Source organism: Argopecten irradians, chromosome 12 (genome assembly GCF_041381155.1).
Source record: "Argopecten irradians isolate NY chromosome 12, Ai_NY, whole genome shotgun sequence".
Lineage (NCBI taxonomy): Eukaryota > Metazoa > Mollusca > Bivalvia > Pectinida > Pectinidae > Argopecten > Argopecten irradians.
The window spans coordinates 10,189,761-10,212,630 of NC_091145.1; the positions used below are offsets into that span (position 1 = coordinate 10,189,761).

The 22,870-nt window shown below is 34.9% G+C and overlaps 1 protein-coding gene across 1 annotated transcript in view; it reads left to right on the top strand.

The window, feature by feature from the left end:
* Window positions 1-4,303: 4,303 nt before the first annotated feature.
* Window positions 4,304-22,870, top strand: part of LOC138336238 (uncharacterized) — a 32,624-nt gene continuing 14,057 nt past the window's right edge. Inside the window, exons 1-3 of the mRNA XM_069285639.1 lie at window positions 4,304-7,623; window positions 21,775-21,941; window positions 22,389-22,541. Coding sequence (XP_069141740.1) covers window positions 6,606-7,623; window positions 21,775-21,941; window positions 22,389-22,541 — 1,338 coding nt within the window. The 5' untranslated portion in view covers window positions 4,304-6,605. The remainder of the gene's footprint in view (window positions 7,624-21,774; window positions 21,942-22,388; window positions 22,542-22,870) is intronic.

A 22,870-nucleotide genomic window follows, 5' to 3' on the forward strand; every position in this document is an offset into this window, starting at 1 on the left:
AATCTAAAATTTGGTTTTCCATATTGTATTGCTTTATATGGCATTCATAGTTAGCTACTTTCACAAGTTGGTTTTCCATATTGTATTGTATTATATGGCATTCATAGTTAGCTACTTTCACAAGTTGCAAACTCATGAAAATGTTAGCCTTTTTCCATAAGGCACGTTTGTATCAGGCTTCCAGGAGCCTTGCTAATAGGATTTTATCCAGTTGTGCCAACACAATAAAAAAGTCATATATACTGAGAGATCTACATTTGAAACTTCATAAGCCATGGAAGTAAAATTTGTCTCAATGTAAAAAAAGAATGTTTAGTTTAATGTAAAAAAATATTAAATGTACAGTGTAAGAGAAGGTGGAAATTGTTAGTGATATAATTGTGAATATTATAAATTCTTATTTATTTAAATATGCATATGGTTTAGTGGAAGGACACATCTTTTATAAAATGTTTAACATAAAGCAATTATTTTTTCTCATGGTTCATACAAACCTAAAAGGTCATACTTTTGGGAGGATATCCTTAAAAGGATTAATTAAAGAGTCTTATAATGTAGCAAATCTCTACCTTGTAAAAAATTATTTCAGTGTTTTTTCTTTAAGAAAAGAGATACAGCAACAGAAAAACCAAAGGAATGGGTAGAGGGAGGTAACTCCATCAGTCATCAAAAAATTGCCAAAAGTTGTTTGATATTATTGAAGGGAGATAACTCTGACTCTCTTACAAGAAAAGATTATCTATGATTGTTATAGAATTTGAGAATATTTTTCCTTGGAATGTTTACTTATATTGTCTGAAAAATAATCAGAAAATACAGAATACATCTCAATACTATCTATGTATGATTATGCAACTGAGATCTGGTCAATTTTGAGATGAAAGAAACTAAAAAGTGTTAATTGAAGTAAATACATGTAAGAAAGATTGTAAATTTTATGTAAAAAATGATATCTTTTATTTCTATGTTAAAATATATATCTATTTGAAAAAGAAATCTGAAGATATTAAGAACTTGATGAATTATATTTTGATTCAGCAGTGGAAAACCTTTAAATACAGTTATGCACTGCTATCTGGTGAGGGTTAATCTTAAAGTTGGGTCATATTTTTGTTGACACTTTATACCTGTAGATTAACTTAAAAAGGAAGTATCAATTTCCTTAATAACTTAGAAGATGAATAGGAGAATAGATAGAGTGTTTGTATGGAACCCCTGAAACTTGTAATAAATCGTTGACAGGTACAAACAGGGTCGTTTGTACAGGTGTAACATAGGTAAGTCTAAACTCTCCAGTGTCACTGACTCACCAGCCACAACAATGGTGTCAGGATCACTTCACTCATTTTCTCCTCTTCAAATATATGTCCAGGGTTTTCTCCTCTCCAAATATATGTCCAGGGTTTTCTCCTCTTCAAATATATGTCCAGGGTTTAAGATTGTTTGGTTGGTTATAGTTTTACATCCTATTAACAGCTCAAGTCTTTAGGATGAAGGATTTGTGAGGATTTTGTGGCGGAGGAAATCCAGAGTTACGTTTCAGAAGGAAATATTAAGTGACAGTCAGACACTATAGGGTGTTGGGTGTAAATGTTGATTTGTTTGTTCATTTGTTTATTGTTTTATGTCCTATAACAGCCAGGGTAAAGTCCTGAGTACCCAGAGGAAAACCATCAGCCAACATCACAACTTAAAATGTGGATGGCATGTTATAGAATGTAAAAATACCCACAGATGTTTAAAGTATGTAAAGCATAAAATTAACCACGAATTGAAAAAAAATTTTTTTAGCAAGTTTGTTTAAAATATCGTTATTTATTACAATATTACTTGCAAAATAATTGATGCTAATTGTGTACTAATTTGCGCTAAAAACAAAATAACTATTTGAATTCTATATGAATAAACCAAAGATCTAACAATTTTCCTTCATAATGACTGTATAATTTATATAACTCTTTAACACTAGAAAACCAAATGATCATGCCAAAATATACTTTTTGATACCAAAACAGCTATGTCACTATTTGATTTATACACTTTATTCCAAAATTATTCTGATACCAGACGTCATTGTGTGTAGTAGCTGGGTGCTATATATATACATGTATAGACTTTCAAATGTACCGCATTACCAGAGCAATTAAAAAAAACCTATGACAGATTATTAGAGTTATTATATCTAGATCATGGCTTCCAAAATAGCTAGAAAATTACAAAAGCTGTTCCATTAAGGGATGAAACTTTACATCAAGTCTTCCAATCAAGAGTATACAGAGCAATTAAGAAGATAAAAAGAAACCATGCTCTTCTTTCATATTCTAATTTCTATGTCATATTTCATATATATTTTGCATAGAAGTCAATTGATTTTGGAAACTGAAGTGCTTATAAATAAACACTTGGAAAAAAAGGATTCAATGTTTAGTCATTATTGGATTAGCTGTGAGTAAATGGCAATGGTTTTGTATTGTAAAAGGATTAGCTGGTGTAAAAAACGAGACATATTATGGCAAGATGTCTTAAAAAACGAGACATATTATGGCAAGATGTCTTTGTCTCCAGGTATTCCCTATAAAGTGCTCATTGATCAACAAATCAGCTTAAAGTGTTGTGTTTGTGGCAAAAGTCATCCGTCGGGATCATTGTATGGTCTCCCGAGATTTCAGGTGTTTATGCACAGAAATCAATACATGTGTATATGGTCAGCTTACGACATGTAGCGTAATAGATTTAATCTAGCGACTAGACATATGGTGTAATAGAGAAAATACACCTTGATTTTAACTTAGATATGCTTTCTCTTTATTGGTAAAATAACACTTTATTGAAGAATATATAGGAAATAAAAAATGCATTAAAAAACATTTGATTACATTTTCTGATCAACTGTGAATTGAGATTTCTTTTAAAGATATTAAAAGTTTTTTACGTTGTGGAGATAAGGCTCAATGATTTTCTTTGTCCGTATGTGAATGACTTTGCTTGTGTCAGCTGTGTCAAGGGTTAGTGGGGAGATCGATACATCAGAAACACGTCGGATTACCAGATCTGAACACTGCAGTCAGTACAGGTAACAGATTACCTGTAAAACTTAACCTCTTACCCTCAGCTGTATATATCTACACAATACAGAGTCTGTATTTACTGTATAAACTAAAATCTGGCACAATTTGTAGATTTAAATTTAACATTGTGGTGTAATTTTATCGTTTACAACAAGACTTCGGGCAATTTGTCAGAAATGTCAAATATAAAAATGTGTTCGGTATCCAAAAACTATAGATACGCTTAATTAGCTTGGCATTTACAATTGACATGGATGATATATCAGGCCAAACTATTTCAGACTGTTGAAATTATAAATTATTCAGGCGTGAAAATTTCATAATTATATTGTCATCTCCCAAAAATAAATATGGGTGCCACAAAAACTATTTCTGCACTTAGTCATAACACTGACGAGTTTGACACTGGTGATATCTATACAGGTAAGCTATGTAATAGGGTAGTGATAGCTCAAATATTATCACCTGTGTATGTTCCCTTTGAACTCGTAGAATTGCCCGGGGCAAATACGATTATCAAAATTTTATTTGCACACACGAACAGCAGGAAATTTAAATCCACCTACCCACCCTAAGTATATCATCAATTAGCAATTAGGAATTCCAGTGACGTTCCTGGAACTTTATCTACAGTATAGTAAAGATACTTAACTTATCTCTATACAGAAATAAACAAGATAAGATTCATTGCTTTATTGTGCTAATTACATACATGCATTTATAACTTACCAATGAAATGAAACATGCACATGTGTGTATTGTATCTGTGAAAGGCTTAAGCTATCAATGATATGTACATGTGATTATATAATTTCGTGGAAATCAATGTTACTGTCAGTAAATGTCCTGTATGAACTTGTTATAAAAACAGTGTGATTACATGTGGTAAGGTTTTAAATTACGGGGTATTCTATTGGTAACCAGATCAATCTTTACTGATATTTTTTTTTTTGCTTTCTGTGTTTGGAGATTTTAGGTTTCAATATAACTAGCCATTGTACAAATAAAGACATGCTATTTCCTCACTAGTAATTGTAAAGATACAGACATGTTCTGTCTTCACAGTGGGTAATTAACGCTATCAGGCTGTGATCAGTCACGCTTGAGCGACTATGAATGTGAAGAAATAACAACTAATGGATTTTCTTGTTGATCGGCTGTTAAGTAAGAGGGACAACTCTTCCTAGCCATCACAATGGCCTGATCGCTCGGCTGATCACAACAATGACAGTGTTAGTCACAGAGTGTGGGCAGAAACGTTTTGTAAACACAGCGGTTTAAATGTGACGTGTATACCTGTGTAAAGTTCTCTGACCATGAAAATAAAGCTGAGGAAGTGACGAAAGTGCACCAGGTGTATAGATGTGATAGACTGGCACTTGATCCCGGAGGTTCAAAAATGGGATGGATGGCTGATTAATCGCTAATCTTATCTTTGTTGTCTGTGATGTAACTGATCAGTGTGACAAAGAGGTGTTGATGACAATAGGGCCTTGTTGACATGGTGTTATATTGACCTCGAGGATAAATTATACAGGTCAATATGTTGACAACTAGAGAAAGTGATAGTTCATAAACAACAGCTATTGACAAACAAATTGTGCTGTCATAGATCAACGAAGAAATTTACAGAATTGATACCATTCTCTGCTGGATGTTGAGAAAGTTTGGGGAAACCATCCCAGGATTAGTAGTTGACAGGCCTAGGAAATGAAGGATGAAAATATTGGAGCCTGAACATCATACGTGTAGATAATGATCACTTTCACTCCATTTCCCTGTGAAAATTAAATACTGTGTGTGTATATTCATTATACAGGCCTTAGGAGCAGGTGATTCCTGGGATTACTATTAGCCTAAGGATGTGAAGTCTAAATTATACTCTTAATGTGCTGTCTAACTCAGACATAGGTTGTCAAGGTAATCTCTATGATTAGAGCTCTACTACATCTTGGACATTGTGGTCAGTCAGACTGGACACTGCCTGGACAGCACATGTAACCTTGGGTTGATTGACAGGACCATTAACACAGATCTACTGTAGAGATAGGCTGCCAAATGATTACTTTTGATCCCTGGAGAATTATCACAGGACCAGGCCAAATCCTGGTATATACCAGAGCACACACATGTGTCTTTAATTAACAGTCCACTGGAAATTTTTATGAGATAATCTTGTCATTCATTATACCTCACCACAGATTTATTGTATATATCATAACAGTTTCTGTGTCAATGGAGCAGGCCTGATTCTATAAACATTTGATACAATAAGTCGGCTGGTTGGTAACAGTTGTATAGGGAACGAGAGTACAGTTGGACAGATGTACCGGGTGCTGTGATTGGTCAATAATACTCTAGGGAGTCCTACATCACAAGCATCAGGGAACATTCACAATTCTCACTAAGACTTATATACATGTATATATATTTACAAGCATATGTTCACAAAATACCATCTGGAGGGTTTGGCCCATGTGTAGACAGCTAGAGTATGGCTGCATTGATTTGAATCTGCATGCACGTGTAGTGCAGTCATTGCTTCACTCACATGGGGCAGATGGCACGATTTAATACTCCAAGGTGAATCTAGAAGCACAAATGGAATCCTTTATAGACTATATAACTGTTTTTGTTTCATCAAGGTAAAGTAGGCACGTGGCTAGACGATAAGCAAAAAGTCAGCTGAGCTTCATATATTTGGAGTTGTGATATTATGGATTTGAATTTTATTGATATCATTAAGCGTTTGTGTGTACACAGAACTGTATAAGATTCACATGAGCTTGGAAACAACATTTGAACGGATACAGAATTCTATTGCTATTTATTGAGTGTTGTTTATAAACAGTACATATATACACCAATCAATGCAGGACTCACGTGAGCTCGGAAACATTATATGCGTTGTAACCATGGACTATGTTTAATGGGATTTTACTTGTGACGTAATGACATAGACACAATATTGTCTGTGTACTCATCAATTAAAACACCAAATTAAAGTGTCAATTATACATATGTATGTCTGGCTGAGATAGCCCAATGTTCAGTAGTATAATCGTGATTTGGTTCATGGTATGTTCACCTTGATAACAGTTTTATTTACCGTGGCAGCTCTTACAGGAAGTTATTTTTAGACTTTTCCGCCTTCAAATAAAGCCGGTGCTTTGCAGAGCTTGTATAAATAAGAACGACTTCAAAGAGAGAGGAACTCTGATTTGTTTTTGGTGAGCTGCAGATAGTGTTTTACCTGGAGAAGTGAGAATGTGTATTGGGTAGTATAGGTCGGAGGTTAGAGGTCAGGGTATCCGAGTTTACTGGTGTGTAACAACATTAGTGGTTATTTGTAGAGTGAGCAGTGTACTGGCAGTGTGATCCCATCCTATTGCCAGCCTACCAGTGGGATACCTACACATATCTCTAACTGAATTGATGAAAAGTGGATGTATATTAAGAGGCCTTACACAGATTTGTGTATGTTAGGATGTGAATGGAGAGTGATCTCATCCCCATTATATTATTGTGTAGGGAGGTATGGAAGATAGTCGAAAGCGGTCTAGTGGTATATCATACAGCCGTCTTCGACACCAGCGCTCTACTAGTCCCTCTGCCAAAGTAAGCACGAGGTCTCGGCGATCCCACCGAAACACTGCTGCCAATCGTATCTGTAACCAAAGCATTTTTGATCTCCAATACAGTGATTTGCAACGCGATTCTTCACCACACAGACATCTGAAATATGGATTCGTTGATGAGGAAGATTTTGAGGAGTTTAAACAAGATTTGAAAAATTTCAGTCACCTTAAAGAGGAGCTGTTTGAAGATTTCAGTGTTTTTAAAGGTGAATCAAAACCCAAACTTCTCACGACGGCAGAAGCTCGCAAAAGTAGCCATCCACCGCCTGATCCACTCATGGAGTTCCTAAACAGTGATGAGCACTTCCAGGAATTTGAGAGGGTCTTTGAAACGTTTAAAAGTAATAGGTTTTCTGATAGTCTTGACAAGCTCAGGTGGTCGTTAAATCGGTATGGTGATGAAGATGAGGAAGAAGAGGAACCTGATCACGAGGATATTGATGATGAAAAGTGCGATGTATTCGAGGAAGATTTAGATGATTCTCAAATTGAGGATTCCTTTATGGATTTCTTTGACCATGATGAAGATTTCATGGCATTTGAACGCGAGTTTCAGAATCTTAAAAAAGTGAAACGCCGTTCTAAGGTGATACAAAGGATTAATCGTAATTCGGGTTGTGATATTGTTCAGGAATTAAAGGCTTTCTGTGATAATGACCCCTCCCTCAAATATGAGGCTAGTCCCAGTGGGGAGGAGAGAGTGTGGAACTCCGGTGGCGAGTGGGATTATATATTCAATAAATTAAAAAACGACAATCATGTTTCGTTGCCTCCGAGTACGTCGGGGAGTTTACGAACATGTACTAGCATTAAAGAAGACAGTGTAGCGGACTTTGATACAGGATTTTACTCTAGTGCTAAAAAACAAGACCTCAATAGTTGCTCAACCCTAACAGATTTGCCAAATACAGAAAATAGTAAGTATCCAACCAAAATTATAATTGTGATGTAAATATAATTCATGGATTTGCCAAATACAGACAAAAAGAAATATTTAAATTTGCTAAATACAAAAAATAATAAGTATCCTACCAAAATTACATTTGTGATGTAAATGTGATTTATACGTAGATTTCTTACAAACACAAATTTGATATATTCAAGTGTTTTTTACCTATGGATTTGTTACAACTTGAATATTAAATCTCCGAAATGTGTTGAGAAAAAGTTCACTCCTCTGCCAAATTATTTCAGCCTTGCCAAATTCACAAACTAAGTACAAACAATTAGGGCTGTATTAGCCTGCTACAGAACCTTTTATATATATAGTGGGTGACGATGAAATTGCATTTCTCCAAAGGCCAGCCACATTATATCAATTATCCTTAGGGTTGTAACATAATATACTATTAGTGTGTATGGTTATTAGAGGTTATGGGGCTAAAGGCCTGGTATATTACCCACAGTAGATATAGGCCTGGTGGTCAATCAAACCATATTTACATTTGTACTAAGCCACTTTTCAATCTGTGATCGGTTATCATCTCATGGGACAACAGATTGATTTATCTCCCATTGAGGGGAAATTTGGTTGGTTATCTCCCCTGGGGAATAAATATTGATTACTTATCTCCCTTTGTTAGACAATTTTTTTCGGTATATCCCATTGAGAAAATATTTGGTTTGTTATCTCCCCTGGAGAGAAAACCTTGTTTGGTTATCTCCCCCTTGAAAGAATGTTTTGATTAGTTATCTCCCCTGAAGAGAAAATCTTGTTTGGTTATCTCCCCTTGAGAGAAGTAGCTTTGATTTCAATGTGTTCTTCCAATGTAATCCAGTCCCGATTTCATGAAAAGTGAATTGATCTAGATAATCTCCTTAATGGAATATCTTTCATCCAGTGTCACTACCATTTGCTTGATTAAGTTATTTCTATAATTGAGGTACTTGATTTGATTATCTCCCTTGCAAGTGTTTCTCTGATGTTGTGTACATCAATTAGTCTGTAATACAGATATTATCCTAATGTTAATGACACTATCAGTAATAAATGATTTCCAACAAAAAAGAGAGAGATAAAATATTATATCACTCATTATATAATACAACATATAAACAATATAATGAAATTAACTTATGTACCTTATTGCTTCCCTTTGATAATCGGAATTAGATTTTTCCCCAAAAAAAAATCTACACTAGATCTTGAGTATGACCCTTCTATGATCAGATTGTCATCACTACTATTTACTATCAGAATATGTGACAATATAGGAACCAATTCCTGACACAGAAATTTCTTTTATTTCTGTTCATACCAAGTTCATATAGCTTTATTACCAATACAGGTATACGTTAATGTTAAGTCGATCAGAGGCTGTATGTATAGTGTTATCAAACACACCCCACAATCCCACTTCACCAGACAACGAACATTAGATAGTGGTTATACTGGTAATATTATGGTGAAAAGATTTATGATCTACGGGAGTCCATTATAGGTTTTGTGTATGAAATTCATCTACCCATGACTCATATTTTACATGATTAATATCATCTTTTATATTTACGTTACATATAAAATGTCATCCTGTTGTGTATCCAACCCTAAACAACTATACATGCATAACAATGTACCAAAAAGAAATGAAATTTGTTCTATTTCGGTAACACAACACATGCCTCCATTCTAAATAATGTTTTAGGTGAGTGTTTGGTTCCAGTTTCTAAATCTAGGTCACTGTGGTTGATGTTTTCTGCTTCACTTATTTCAGGCAGACTTCCTGTGATGCTTCATTTCCTTCAAAGTGGAATCCGGGCATGTGTGTGTTTTACTAAACTTTTCTTCGATCTCTCTCGGACTCTTTAAACTCTGAACCTGATGTATCTGTTCAAATGTAGTCTAAATATACCTAGCCAGCCTGTGATGTGTCTTTATAAATACTTATCTTACTGGTGCTCATTAACCCTCCGAGAAGTCTAGATCTCTGGCTTATACTATAGGAATGATTAGGGTTGATAGTGATTGAGTTCTGTGGACAGGGAGGGAGATAAGGGAAGGAGATGAGATAAAGGTGGTATAAGGGATGTGTAAGAATGAGGGAACGACAAAGAGAGATATAAAGAAAATAGAGAGAAGAAGGATATAGAAATTAGAGAGAATGACAAAGGGGAGATATAAAGATAATAGAGAGAAGAGGGATATAAAAATTAGAGAGAATGACAAAGGGGAGATATAAAGATAATTGAGAGAAGAGGGATATAAAAATTAGAGAGAATGACAAAGGGGAGATATAAAGATAATAGAGAGAAGAGGGATATAAAAATTAGAGAGAATGACAAAGGGGAGATATAAAGATAATAGAGAGAAGAGGGATATAAAAATTAGAGAGAATGACAAAGGGGAGATATAAAGATAATAGAGAGAAGAGGGATATAAAAATTAGAGAGAATGACAAAGGGGAGATATAAAGATAATAGAGAGAAGAGGGATATAGAAATTAGAGGAGAATGACAAAGGGGAGATATAAAGATAATAGAGAGAAGAGGGATATAAAAATTAGAGAGAATGACAAAGGGGAGATATAAAGATAATAGAGAGAAGAGGGATATAAAAATTAGAGAGAATGACAAAGGGGAGATATAAGATATGAGAAAAGATAAAATTAAGAGAAGACAAAGGGGATATAAAGATATTGAGAGAAGAGGGATATAAAAATTAGAGAGAATGACAAAGGGGAGATATAAAGATAATGAGAGAGAGGGATATAAAAATTAGAGAGAATGACAAAGGGGAGATATAAAGATAATTGAGAGAAGAGGGATATAAAATAGAGAGAATGACAAAGGGGAGATATAAAGATAATTGAGAGAAGAGGGATATAAAAATTAGAGAGAATGACAAAGGGGAGAATATAAATATCAGGGATGTGGAAAATCGAAAGAAGATAATACTAATGTTGATTTCATGATACCAATGTCATTTTCGTATCTTGAAACCAAAATCTCTTGTGTAATAATTAATAATCAACACAAGAGTCTTGATAAAGAAATCTGACTAGCTGTTCACCTTAGAAATTCTATGACAACTTTTGATAGCTTTTGTCCACACATGATACACATCTGTACCAAATTAATCAGCTTGACATTACCATATAGATGTATATTATACATTAATAATGTTGAAGCTTGAATGAAGTGCATGTGATCTTGTGTAGGCAGATATTATATATACAGGTAATAGTTTCTGATATATCACATCATGCAATATGAGCCGGATGAGGCTTCTCGGTCTTGCATTCCCTTGAGAGAACAGCCATTCATTGTTTTATGAAGGAAATTTTTATGCACAGGGACACACATTTTGATGAAGTCAGCTAAATTTGTTATGCAGCAGGTTCGTGTGACAGTCTGGCTGAAGTTTTTGACACACTGGAGTCTGACAGTTATAAGTAACTGGGACAATGTGAAATCTGTCAGCAGAATGCTCCTACACAATAAAATCTGGAAATAATTTTCAGGGTATGACATAAATGTATACAGTTGAATAAGATTTACTCTTTTACCCCTGGTGACACATTTGGACTCTTCCAACACATGGACTGGAGCAATCTATTATAAAATTTCAGGGGTGAATTAGTTAAGGAATATAATTAAAAAAAAGACCTTTTGTTCTCTGACATTGTCGAAAGAAGTAAGTCTCATATAAGGAAATGAGAACAAGAATTGGTTGTTTAATGTTCGATGAGTATGCGTTATTCCATGTAGGACCTAGTATGGCTCTTTCAGAACATCCTTGATTTTGAAAGCTTAACTGGTACCAAGTAAGGCCAAAGAAAATTTTAGTAAAATTGTTTATTTCAAACCAGTTTATCCACTTTCATTTTCTAGATAAGATATTCACAACATAAACAGCAATATAACAGAGAAAAAAATATGTATATGGTCAAAAAATAATGTAAAAGCAATATTTTTACCTACATGTCTCTAAATGTTAATGTATTTTAGTAATACTGCTAGTTTTTATTGATGTTACATAAGATCTTATACAGAAGCTGGAAAATGTCCTTAGAGTCTCTGAAAGCTTTCTGCCTGATTCATGGTATGGCTGTATGGTCTGGGACTAATTTAAAACTTGAAGAAGCTTTGTATTAAAAGTCTAGGATTGCCTTTGCATGCATGCACACATGCAGTGGAATGTGCACTTAAAATGCAAATGTTTCTTGACATTTCACAGATGACTGCTCGTGAACGTTTTGGTTGGTTGACCACTTGGGGAAGGTGACATTAATAAACAAGTCCCATTAGCGAGTCGTTTTTAGATCTTCATGAATGTTGACGCAATTAATTACCAGTATTTGTCTTCTGACTAAGAAAAAAAAAATGGACCAAATTTGAAATCTTTTTTTGTCTTTCATATTTTTTTTCTTTCGATATCATCTTTTACTTCATCGTGATTAGCTACAGATAACTTGAAGTTGCCTAGCTGATGAAAAGGGACTTTCATTCCAGAAGTGAATTGTACAGATAAAACGTGCTTGATTGCTCAATTAAACGGAGATAATTGGCTGAAGTTCAATGATGTGTGAAGCCTGTACAGGTGGTATGCATTACCATCGATTGATCCGTAGGTACACCTGCCGTACCGACAATTATACAAAACCACATATTGACAGAGGGATTCCTGATGCTGAATTTAAATCTTTAGATTTCAGATAATTGATTAATTGAATTAAGATAAAAATACATTGTTAATTCAATTAAAACGAAAACTTTGGTCCATATAACTGTATTTTACTGGTAATAAGGTATGCTTGGGAGTTCAAACTCCCCCCTCCCCCCAAGTCATTTGGAACTAGAGCTTTGCCCGGTATGCCCCCACTAATATTATTTGCCTGTAACATCATTCTGAAAATAATCAAATGTATAAGTATCATGATATTTTATATGAAATAGGTACAGTCAGAAATCAGTTTTCTCATCTTTTTAAACATAGTTTGAAGGAACTTAGATCCAACAAGCTGTAGTTTTGAATTTATGCACCATGTGACAATTAACTGCCAGGTACTGCATTTACCGATTTTCTCTTTCCTGACCTGATAAAGACTTGAGAGTTCTTGAATACATGATTTAGTCAACAACCTTGTCAATATTAGCTTATAAAGATATTTCATCTGTATGAAAACTTCACTCATGCATGTGTCTATAGGAAACTGCAGTTTGATATAATTAATACAAAATGAAACAATTTAATGACCCAAATTCAATAAGGTATCTTTATGAAGAAGAGAACACAAAAAAGTTATTGATAGTATAAACAGAATTCTTGCTTGCCACAGATTTCTTTGTCCTTCAGTTATGTCCCTGTTTATGTATTAATGTAAGCTGAAAGCAGATCTCTGCTAGTTCCGCCGGGGAAGTCGGAAGTCGTTGGTTCAGAAAAAATGGCAGAATTAAAACATTTCTTTTGAAGAATGCTTGTTTATCTTACACGGTGATATCATCAATGTTTGGTTGTTTATGTTTACACAAACCGAGACTAACATGTTTACAGCGGAGAGCTGTCTACAATCAAATCTTTGATGACATGGAGTTATCTAAGTTTGCAAACAGAAAGAAATTACAGTTCAGTGGAATATAGTGTGCCTGATGAAACTTGTCTGAAAAGTTCTTTTAGTAGAATTTGATCAGCTGTACTTGTGAGCTCAGCAAAAGATAATTGCTTGTTTGGAAAGGAGTTAACTTCTCATTGCCTCATGACTGATGGGCATAATTTCAACACTATTGGAAATTTGGTATTGAAAAGGCATTTTTCAGTTGATTTTGTTTACACAATCTGATTAAGAATTGACTTATTGTATATATACCTAAGAACGTACAGCTGATTTGGGATAATGAAAAAGTCAACATTTCAGAAAAAAACCTGTCAAGATATGCTCCATATTTGAGATGTAGAAAGCAGATTACACATGTATATTTAGACTTGGTACTTAGCAACCACTATCTATCCTTAACACGCTAGGTCAGCATCAACTGGCTTCAGCAGCTGGAATGGTGAGCAGAAGGTTTGAGGTCTTTTCTCCCACCAATGTACCAGTTTATTATATAGACTTTTGTACATGTTGAAGAAGAATAAGTGGTACAAAAGAGTTGTTGCCCTTTCTTGGAATAGTAGAGCATGGATATGATTCTTGCTCTTTTCACTGGATTTTCTCTGATTGAACAATATATAAGAAAGAAATATAATGTCAGATGCGATCTGGAACATCATAAAATGGCATTTCTAAACATTAAAGCGAGAGGGTTTCCTCTTATATATAACTATATGTTCCTAACTTTGATGTGCTTGGGTGTGTGTGGAGGGTAGGGTAGGCATGGGAATCTATGGCTAACTTCGGTGTGCTTGGGTGTGTGTGGAGGGTAGGGTAGGCATGGGAATCTATGGCTAACTTCGGTGTGCTTGGGTGTGTGTGGAGGGTAGGGTAGGCATGGGAATCTATAGCTAACTTTGGTGTGCTTGGGTGTGTGTGGAGGGTAGGGTAGGCATGGGAATCTATGGCTAACTTCGGTGTGCTTGGGTGTGTGTGGAGGGTAGGGTAGGCATGGGAATCTATAGCTAACTTTGGTGTGCTTGGGTGTTTTGTGGAGGGTAGGAGTCTGTAGGAGTATAAGTTTTAAGGGAGATAGAGATTACCTATCCGACCTTTGACCTTTGAGGAGAATATGAAAGGTAGGAGAAATTTGGAGGCCTTTACTTGATGAACCAATACAAGTTTTTACTGGAGTCATACACGATGAGAATGAGTGCTTAAGTTTTGACAGCAAGACATTTCAAGGACTAGAAATAAAAAGATGGAATGTTTAGATGTTTGTTTTTGGGTATTTGGGAGATGGGGGCTATCATAGGGTCACATTAATGTATAGGGGTATTTCGGACCATTAAGGTACAAAAACAGTAGGAGACAGGAGTGGGAGGATGTTGGATGTGGAGTTACATGGCCAGACTGCCCTGCTCATGTTTTAGGTGCAGACTGATATATATATACACAGATCTACATACAGATAAGATGAGCATGTACAACATGGAGGAAAACCAAGCCAGAAACTGTCTTGTTAGCTTGGGACATTAGAAAAACTTTCTTTTCCTACATTTCTACAAAAATATCTTGGAGTGTATTTCTTCCAAACATTGTTTGTTTTTGAATAGTCTATGTTTATGGTACATTGTATACCTATAGAGCAAACTAAATTGTCTCTTTTGTGGATAATTGTTTGTGGTGCAACCATAAGTATACTCTGTTTATAAGTAGATCTCCCCATCCCCCTCCCCCTCCATCTTGGCCATATGTTGAGATACTGGGATGAATGTATGTATACAGATGAGAACCCAGCATGCCCTGAATCTTATATACTACATAGGAAAAATAATAAATCTGTTGGGTCAACATTGGTGGTTTAGCCTATAATCCTCATAACATGTATCATCTTATGAGTAAAAGAAACCACAGTAATCCCTGAAGTGCTTGGGTAATATGGTAACCAATTGTATTTTATGAAGGGGGGGGGGGGGGGGGGGCGATGTTGGGGAGAGGGGGGGGGGGGGCTAACTGATGTATCTTTGCTCTCAAAATTATAGCTGCAAACAAATTAAACTGTTCAATTTAGATTTTAAAATCTTTATAGATCTGAAGTTGTGTAATAGATACAGTTTTATATTACCAAATTCCACCATCATTTATGAGATGAAAAAGAAAAGCTTTGCAACATTCAAATGTAATTTGTTTGTACAATTTAAAACTGAACAAAAGTGAGTGGTCAATTGTGAAACATGATATTGCTTTTGTTGGTGTACAATTGAAACAAGAGAGAAAACTTGTGAAAGGAAAGTTACAGTGAGTAATACATTAAATATAGCTAACCATGAAACCCCTCTTTTGTGTAAACTTTAATGCATCTTACACTAAGATACTTATATGATAAACCAATGACAATCAAAGATAGTTTGAGGACCTTCTGACAAATGGCCTCGAGGAAGTTAATAACTTCAGAAATTATGTTTTGATATAATATACTTATCTTTTGAACTATGTATAATACTTCAGCCCATCTATATCTGATTATATAAAACTAGTGTTTGTTTCCTGTGAATTATTTTTACAATCGTTCAGGTCATACATTTGTTAATGTTTTTCTTTACGTAATGATTATATTTATTTAGCTCTTGCAGTCACATGGCGTAATAGGTCAACTATCTGAAGGTATGACCCGGTGTCATTTACTGACTGAGTTATATGTCATAATCTATTGTTTTGGAAACATGGAAAACATTTTGTACAAACATTGAACAAAAGGTCATAATCTACAATCAACATGAGTATTGTAGAATTATGCTTTTTACAGTATTTAACTATAAAATGTGTTTAGATGTGATTATGTGTCTACATGAGCTTATGCTGTTCTCAAATTGGCTCATACTTGCAAATAAACCTCCGTTCACAAATAAGTTCACGTTCACATATAATCCCCATGTTCACAAATAATATAAGCCCCCATGTTCACAAATAAGCCCATGTTCAGTCACAAATAGGCATTGTTTAAATGAGCTCCATAAAGTCCATGTCAAATTCCTTCACAATATTATTCACATTCAAAGAGTAGTCGGTTCTTAAGAATTCAGTTCAAATATAGTCTAGCTAGAGTAAAATTTACTTGAAGCAAATACTTAACTGGTACATGAAGAAAGCTGGCTTAATTGAAGATAATATGGTACTAATAATTTTATTCTTTTAGGTGAAGGGGGGGGGGGTTATTTGTGGATCGCTTGTAGATGAATGGTAGAAAATGATAACACATAAAAGCTGTGCACTGCTGGAAAAGGGTTAGACCATCTGTCGTCTGCTGTTCAGGCTAATTTGTACCTGCCTAGGAACATGTGCTTTTCACTCAAGGCTGATGAGTTTTTACCCCTGCCGATTATTTTTTCCGCAGTCGACATGGTAATTTACAGAAATCTCGGTATGGTACCATTTTGGAGATGGCAATAATAGCCGACATGATCAGACACATGTTTAGTGATGGTTCGTAGATCAGATAAATTAAGTCCTCCCTAACTACACTTCCCTGGGACGTGGCCTCATACACAGCTGGCATGGACGGTATTCATTATAAATATACCCAATAAAAAGTTCTAATTAGCTGAAGTAATTAGTTGTGAATTAAGTAGAATATTCAAACTAAGTTCCTGCTTTATTTTGTTTGGTTAAAAAGTCCAGGAAGGTAGGAAAGCAAATAAGAAAGTTTGTTTCTCTTCGTCACGTTTATAAACCTTCAAGAAATTAAAAGAATAAGAAAAAACCTATATCAAGACATATAAAAATGAGCATGAACATCAAGTTAATTCTTGTTTATATCTATTAATTTGAATCAACAATTTATCTCCTGTGTACTAACATTTTCATTTCCTTTCAAATGATGAGTAAGCAGATATCAAAGAACTCTACTTCTGAAGAGAATATATATATATGCTTATGGAAAAAATATACATGTACGACGGCTTATGTAGATTACACAAGCAGGTATCTGTGACTGTGTGTGTGTTCTGAATGAGATGTTGGTTCGTGTGAAGGTCATGTAAGTAATATAACACCTGCTACAGCTCATTATCAGTTTATTTCATTTGAAGGTCACCTTGAGGACATCCTGTTAACTCTATAAGCTGTTTTTCGCCTGATGAGCTACACCTATAACCGGTTACATTATCTAAGACACGAGTTCCTTTTTACCACAGAAATGAAAGTGGTTCATTCCTCAAAATAAAAATGATAAGTTCCCTTTTACCACAGAAATCAAAGTGGTTCATTCCTCAAAATGAAAATGAGGAGTTCTTTTTTACCACAAAAATAAAAATGGTTCATTCCTCAAAATGAAAATGATAATAAATTGCCAAAAAAGTAATATATGGATATAGAATGCACATCCCTGAGGTATTAATCTTTCCAAAGTGATTAACTTTTTCTTAATGAATAATTTTTGAGACGGTGAGGAAGATTAATGACCACAGCTGAAGTATTTTATGTTCAGTCTTGTGTCATATAAAGTAGCCATGTTCTTTTTATAGGATGATATGGTCTGTAAGGTTTCCTGGATGGAGCTGCTATATCGTACATGTTATAGTGAAATTTGAAGATAATTTATGGGGAAAAAATTCCGAACTTATCACAAAGCATTGGTTCACCAGTATTACATATCGCTAAAATCGTGTTGAAAATCCTGCATTACTTATTACGGAATCATGATGAAAATTAGGCAACAGCTGTTGGCGTTCTATATTCCTCGACTCTACGTGTCTAAATAATCTTTTGTGGGATATAATATGTTATATAGAGGCAGCAGTATCAGATATGCTGATAAGCCTATACATTAAACCTATATAACAAGTGTTTTGTACGTAATACAGAACGGCTCTTGAATTCAATCTATGATTTTCGGTTATTAGTTGGTGTATAAGAATCTCAAGTGGTCTAAGATCTAGTTTAGAAAGGGTGTTGACAAGGTTATTGGAGATCTAGTTATAAGAAAAAAGTTGTTAGGGATTCTTTTCTGGGTGTTGGCATGTGAACTGGTACCTTAAGACCACATTGTAGTTCTCCACAGGTACTAAATATAGTCTCGGTCAATATAAGACCACATTGTGGGCCACTTTATATAGGTAGTAAATATATTGCCGGTCATTACATAACGCTGTACAGTATCTGCTGGTCAGCCCAGCATGGACATCCAGTGATTATATGATGCCCTATTATAGTAATAACAATGTACTTCCTACCATATTAGGTAGGTTTAGGTTCGTGAGTTACGTCTATTACGACTTGGATTGTAAATTCTTAGACAAACTATTCACAGGAAAAACTGAAATAGAGGAAGTGTGATAAATTATGTAAATAATGAAAGGGTTAGAGGAAATACAAATTTGTGCAAGGTCCTATCATGGTAATTTAAGGACAGTTAATAGAGGAATGATTGACAGGCAGAAATATCGTTATTCAGAGGAAGTCGAAATATTCAATTTCAGTATCGGGAAACGATACGTCATGAAAAAATGAGACATATTCAATTTCCTTATATAGCCTTGATTGTTTTGTTGTTACAATAATGGAATCTAATTATAGATTGAATGTGAAACGTTTTGTTGGCAGTGTGACAAATTTATATATTGTTATATGTTATTGTAGGGTGTGAATGGTTTATTTTCATTTATACTTATTATAGATCGGTCTTCATGTCTGACTCATTAATCATGAAATGGGACTTAAATATATATAATATTTCATACTCTATACCTGGATATATCTGTAAAATGTATATAAGTTTATTGGATGAATCCATCAGATATTTACCACATTAGAATAAATCGAAACCCTTGTTGTGTTTATACTGTCATAGAATTATAATAAAAATTTCTATTTGACTAGAAACTTATACAAACTATAGTGGTTATTACAGAATTTCTCAAGCAAGTTTATTCAACTAAGTCTATACAAATATATTTAGGCCGATATGTTGTTACTAAGTCTATATTCTGACTTAAATTTCATAAGCCTAAATAATTATTGCAAAGGGCCCTGCATCGCAGATGTACATGTCTGTAAGGAGATGTTTGTCTGTCATTGGATTTCCCCAAAATTTCCCTGAAACACATTATTGGCCTATTGTTTTGAATTTCTACATTATAATAGCTGACGAAATTTAAGAGTTTTAATTTTTGCAGACTCACTCTGTGCTGGAGGGGCCCTTTCTGATGGCTGTCATCTTTCTAGTTAAATTTGATCTTCTGATCTTTTACCTTTGAAAACTAAGTTTATTACTTAACATCATGAACATTTACTTAGAGTTAAGGGTAGCCTTAAGGACAGTGTATGTAATCTATGTCAGAAATAGCTAGGTGGGTGGTCCTATTATAAGGACAGTTTGTAATTACCAGAGGACTTAAAGGTAACTAATTACTGGATATATATGGTAGCTAATTGATTTTAGGCCTCTAGACATAATAGTTGATAACTCTGCTATACAGAATTCTGGCATGTTAGTCCAGAGACATGTAGTATTAGTTAGTCTATAGGTGAAAATTGATACCCAATTTCAGGTCGTTCTGTACCATCTGTTACCCTAGTGTACTAGCTATATAGACAATACTGGTCCTCACCTGTTAACGACAGGTAGTCAGTCCTACCTGGCTGGCTACGGCTGCTGATGGTGTACTTTTATACTTATCTACATCAATAATAAGTGATACAGGGCCTGGATAGGATCAGTTTAACCTTGGAATGTACAGCTCGGAAAAGACTGATTATATACATTATAGTGTACTGTGTACTAGTGTACTGTGTACTGTGTGGTGATGAATTAATCAGTCCTTTGTTACATATTGACGGATATTCTATTGGATATTATAATGTATAGACTTCAGAATGATGACAGTAATAGACATATGGAGTGTTGTCTGCGTGTCAAAACGTCGAGTATGATCTAGTAATCAATCTTGTGACATGTTTAAGAAGACCAACCGTCACATGATGAAAATCGTGGGAAGTCTGTGTGCTCAATGTGTTGAGGATACATCGATCGGTTCAACATGTATGAATTAGTATTTTATGCCTTGTCATGAGATGGGGAAATTGTTTGTATGAACGTCCCTTCCCGTCCTGTGCTGTCCTCTCTTGTCCTGTCATCTTTAGGTCTAAGGTCAAATTGGCTGTAACCTAGATCTTAAGGTCAAAGGTCAGATTGAATAAATCATATCTTTATGTCAAGGGTCAGATTGACTGTAACCTAGATCTTTAGGTCAAAGGTCAGATTGACTGTAACCTAGATCTTTAGGTCACTGGTCAGATTGTATGTAACCTAGATCTTTAGGTCAAAGGTCAGATTGTATGTAACCTAGATCTTTAGGTCAAAGGTCAGATTGTATGTAACCTAGATCTGGGAAAGTTTCTTCAGCTTCTTAGATAAAAATGCCATGAAATTATAAACCATCAAAAGTATGAAGCATTTAGATTTTTCTCTCCCATCATTTAATTTTATCATTAAAAATAATATTCAAAGAGATATTTGCCATAACCTTAAAGTACTTTAAGAGTTGACATACATTCCTCACTCTAATCCTTCTGGCCTAGGTTGGTAGTGTATGTAGATAGTAAAAGTGCTGAATATTAAAATCGGAAAGTTATGAATGATAATGCTGCATGATTATGTTTGCGTATCTGGAATGCTACGCCCTGTAACATGGCAATATACTGGATGTCTTCATGCCAACCGCATCACCCTAAGACGGGAAATAGTGTACAGGCAGTAGGAGGGGGGGGGGGGGGGGGGGGGGGGGGTGATGATGTAAGGAAAGTTTGGGAGTGGGGGTAGGGAAGGGAGCGTGGAAGCTTGAATTATGGTGAAAAAACATAAATGACTGCAGTTTGTGATTAAGTTCTCTGGGTTATAAAGATTTTGTAATGGATGACTACATTATAAAGCAATTTATAAAGAACTTGTTACAATATGTCTTTTATTACATGAAATTTTAAGCCAGCATGTAATTGTTATACTCCATTAATTTATAAGGGGGATTAAGTGTGATGTTTCTTGTTTAGTTTTACTCAATTTAATTGCTTTTTTTCATTTTACTGAATTTGATAAAAGATGCATTGAGAAATGATTGAGTCATTTTATAAGGCTGATTTAGATAAAAGTCATGCAACTATATTAAACACATTTAATCTGCAGGTCAACAGATCATAATGTCTGTATGATCAGAGATTGGTAGATCTGAGGTGTACGCTTCAATGGTTTATACGCGTCAACATATATATCTTTGTTGTAGTTGTTTCTCTTGAAATGGAGAAACAGAACAGACTATGCTGTAGTGGTTGTTTCAATTTAACTTATTCTCTTATTTACAACTACTACAAATAGTCACAGCCTCTATAATGCTGCCTGTTGATATTGTGATTACAGCTAACAACATTGAACAAAACTAAAATAAAACAGAAGTTTAACACATGATAAGACAAAGACTTAAATGTTCATGATTTTCACTACTTGTCATTTGTTATTAAATGTCATTGTCTTTGTCTTTTCAGATTGCCAGTTTACGTGTCACCAGAAATGCGGTCCGTTGGTTCGACTCGGGTGTAAGGCGTCCCCAGTAGATGAGGGATTACCCCCGGACCCTCTGTCCGCGGAGACGTCACTCACAGACCCACCAGACCAACAGACTACAGCCGACACAGGGTCCGAGGCCACCAATGTAAGTGGTGTGATGTAAATCTATTTGATTTGTCAGTTGGATGTGACAAGATCCTGGTGTCCTTGAAAGTGTATTTTATTGCAGTCAGAAACAGTAGCCAATATTCCAGCCCTAATATGGGAGAAAAGAACATATCTAAGTATCCCAGTAATTGTACACCTTTACATGTCAGATATAGAGGTCATCCTTTAATGGCCTAATTAGTTGAAAGGAAGTTTAACACACAAACCACACCTAACTCATAAATGTATTAACTGTGTGGTCAATGGTTTTTACTAAGGGTATATTATATGATGTCCTTGGCATCTTGATTCCCTGGGTTATTCAGCATAGATATCTGTAGCATTGTTCTGAATTAATTTGGTACAACATCTACTGGTACAGATCAGATATACTGGTGGCTGTATTGTGTTAATATGTATGATGATGTCCATTTTATATTTCCAGGAAAAAGATGAAACAGACAGTGGTTACAGGTCGGGTACAATACCGGACGAAAAGTTACCACGGAAACCCAGTCAGGCAACCTTGAACCGAGAGGAACTTAAACGCAAGATCGAGGAGTACAACAGTGTGTTTCCCGCGGCCAACGTTGCACTGGTGAGTGGTTTCTATGGTAACAATGAAATTCACTCCCCTGGCATTTTGCACTTTCTTTGTGGCATCTGCTACAGAAAAAAAAAGAATGTGATTTCATTATATGAAGTTTGTCATGAATATGTTTGTTTGAATTTGCCAATAGGGTTGCCAACCAAAATATGAATTATATAAACCATATAAAGTCATAGACTTAATTGTTGGATATTTTCAAGATTGTATACTTGTAAATAATAAGTTTTACAGGAGAAAAAATGTTCTACTGGCATAGAGAAAATGTCAATTTTTTACGACATTGGTTTTTGCGATAAATGTAACTTCAGACTTTAGCA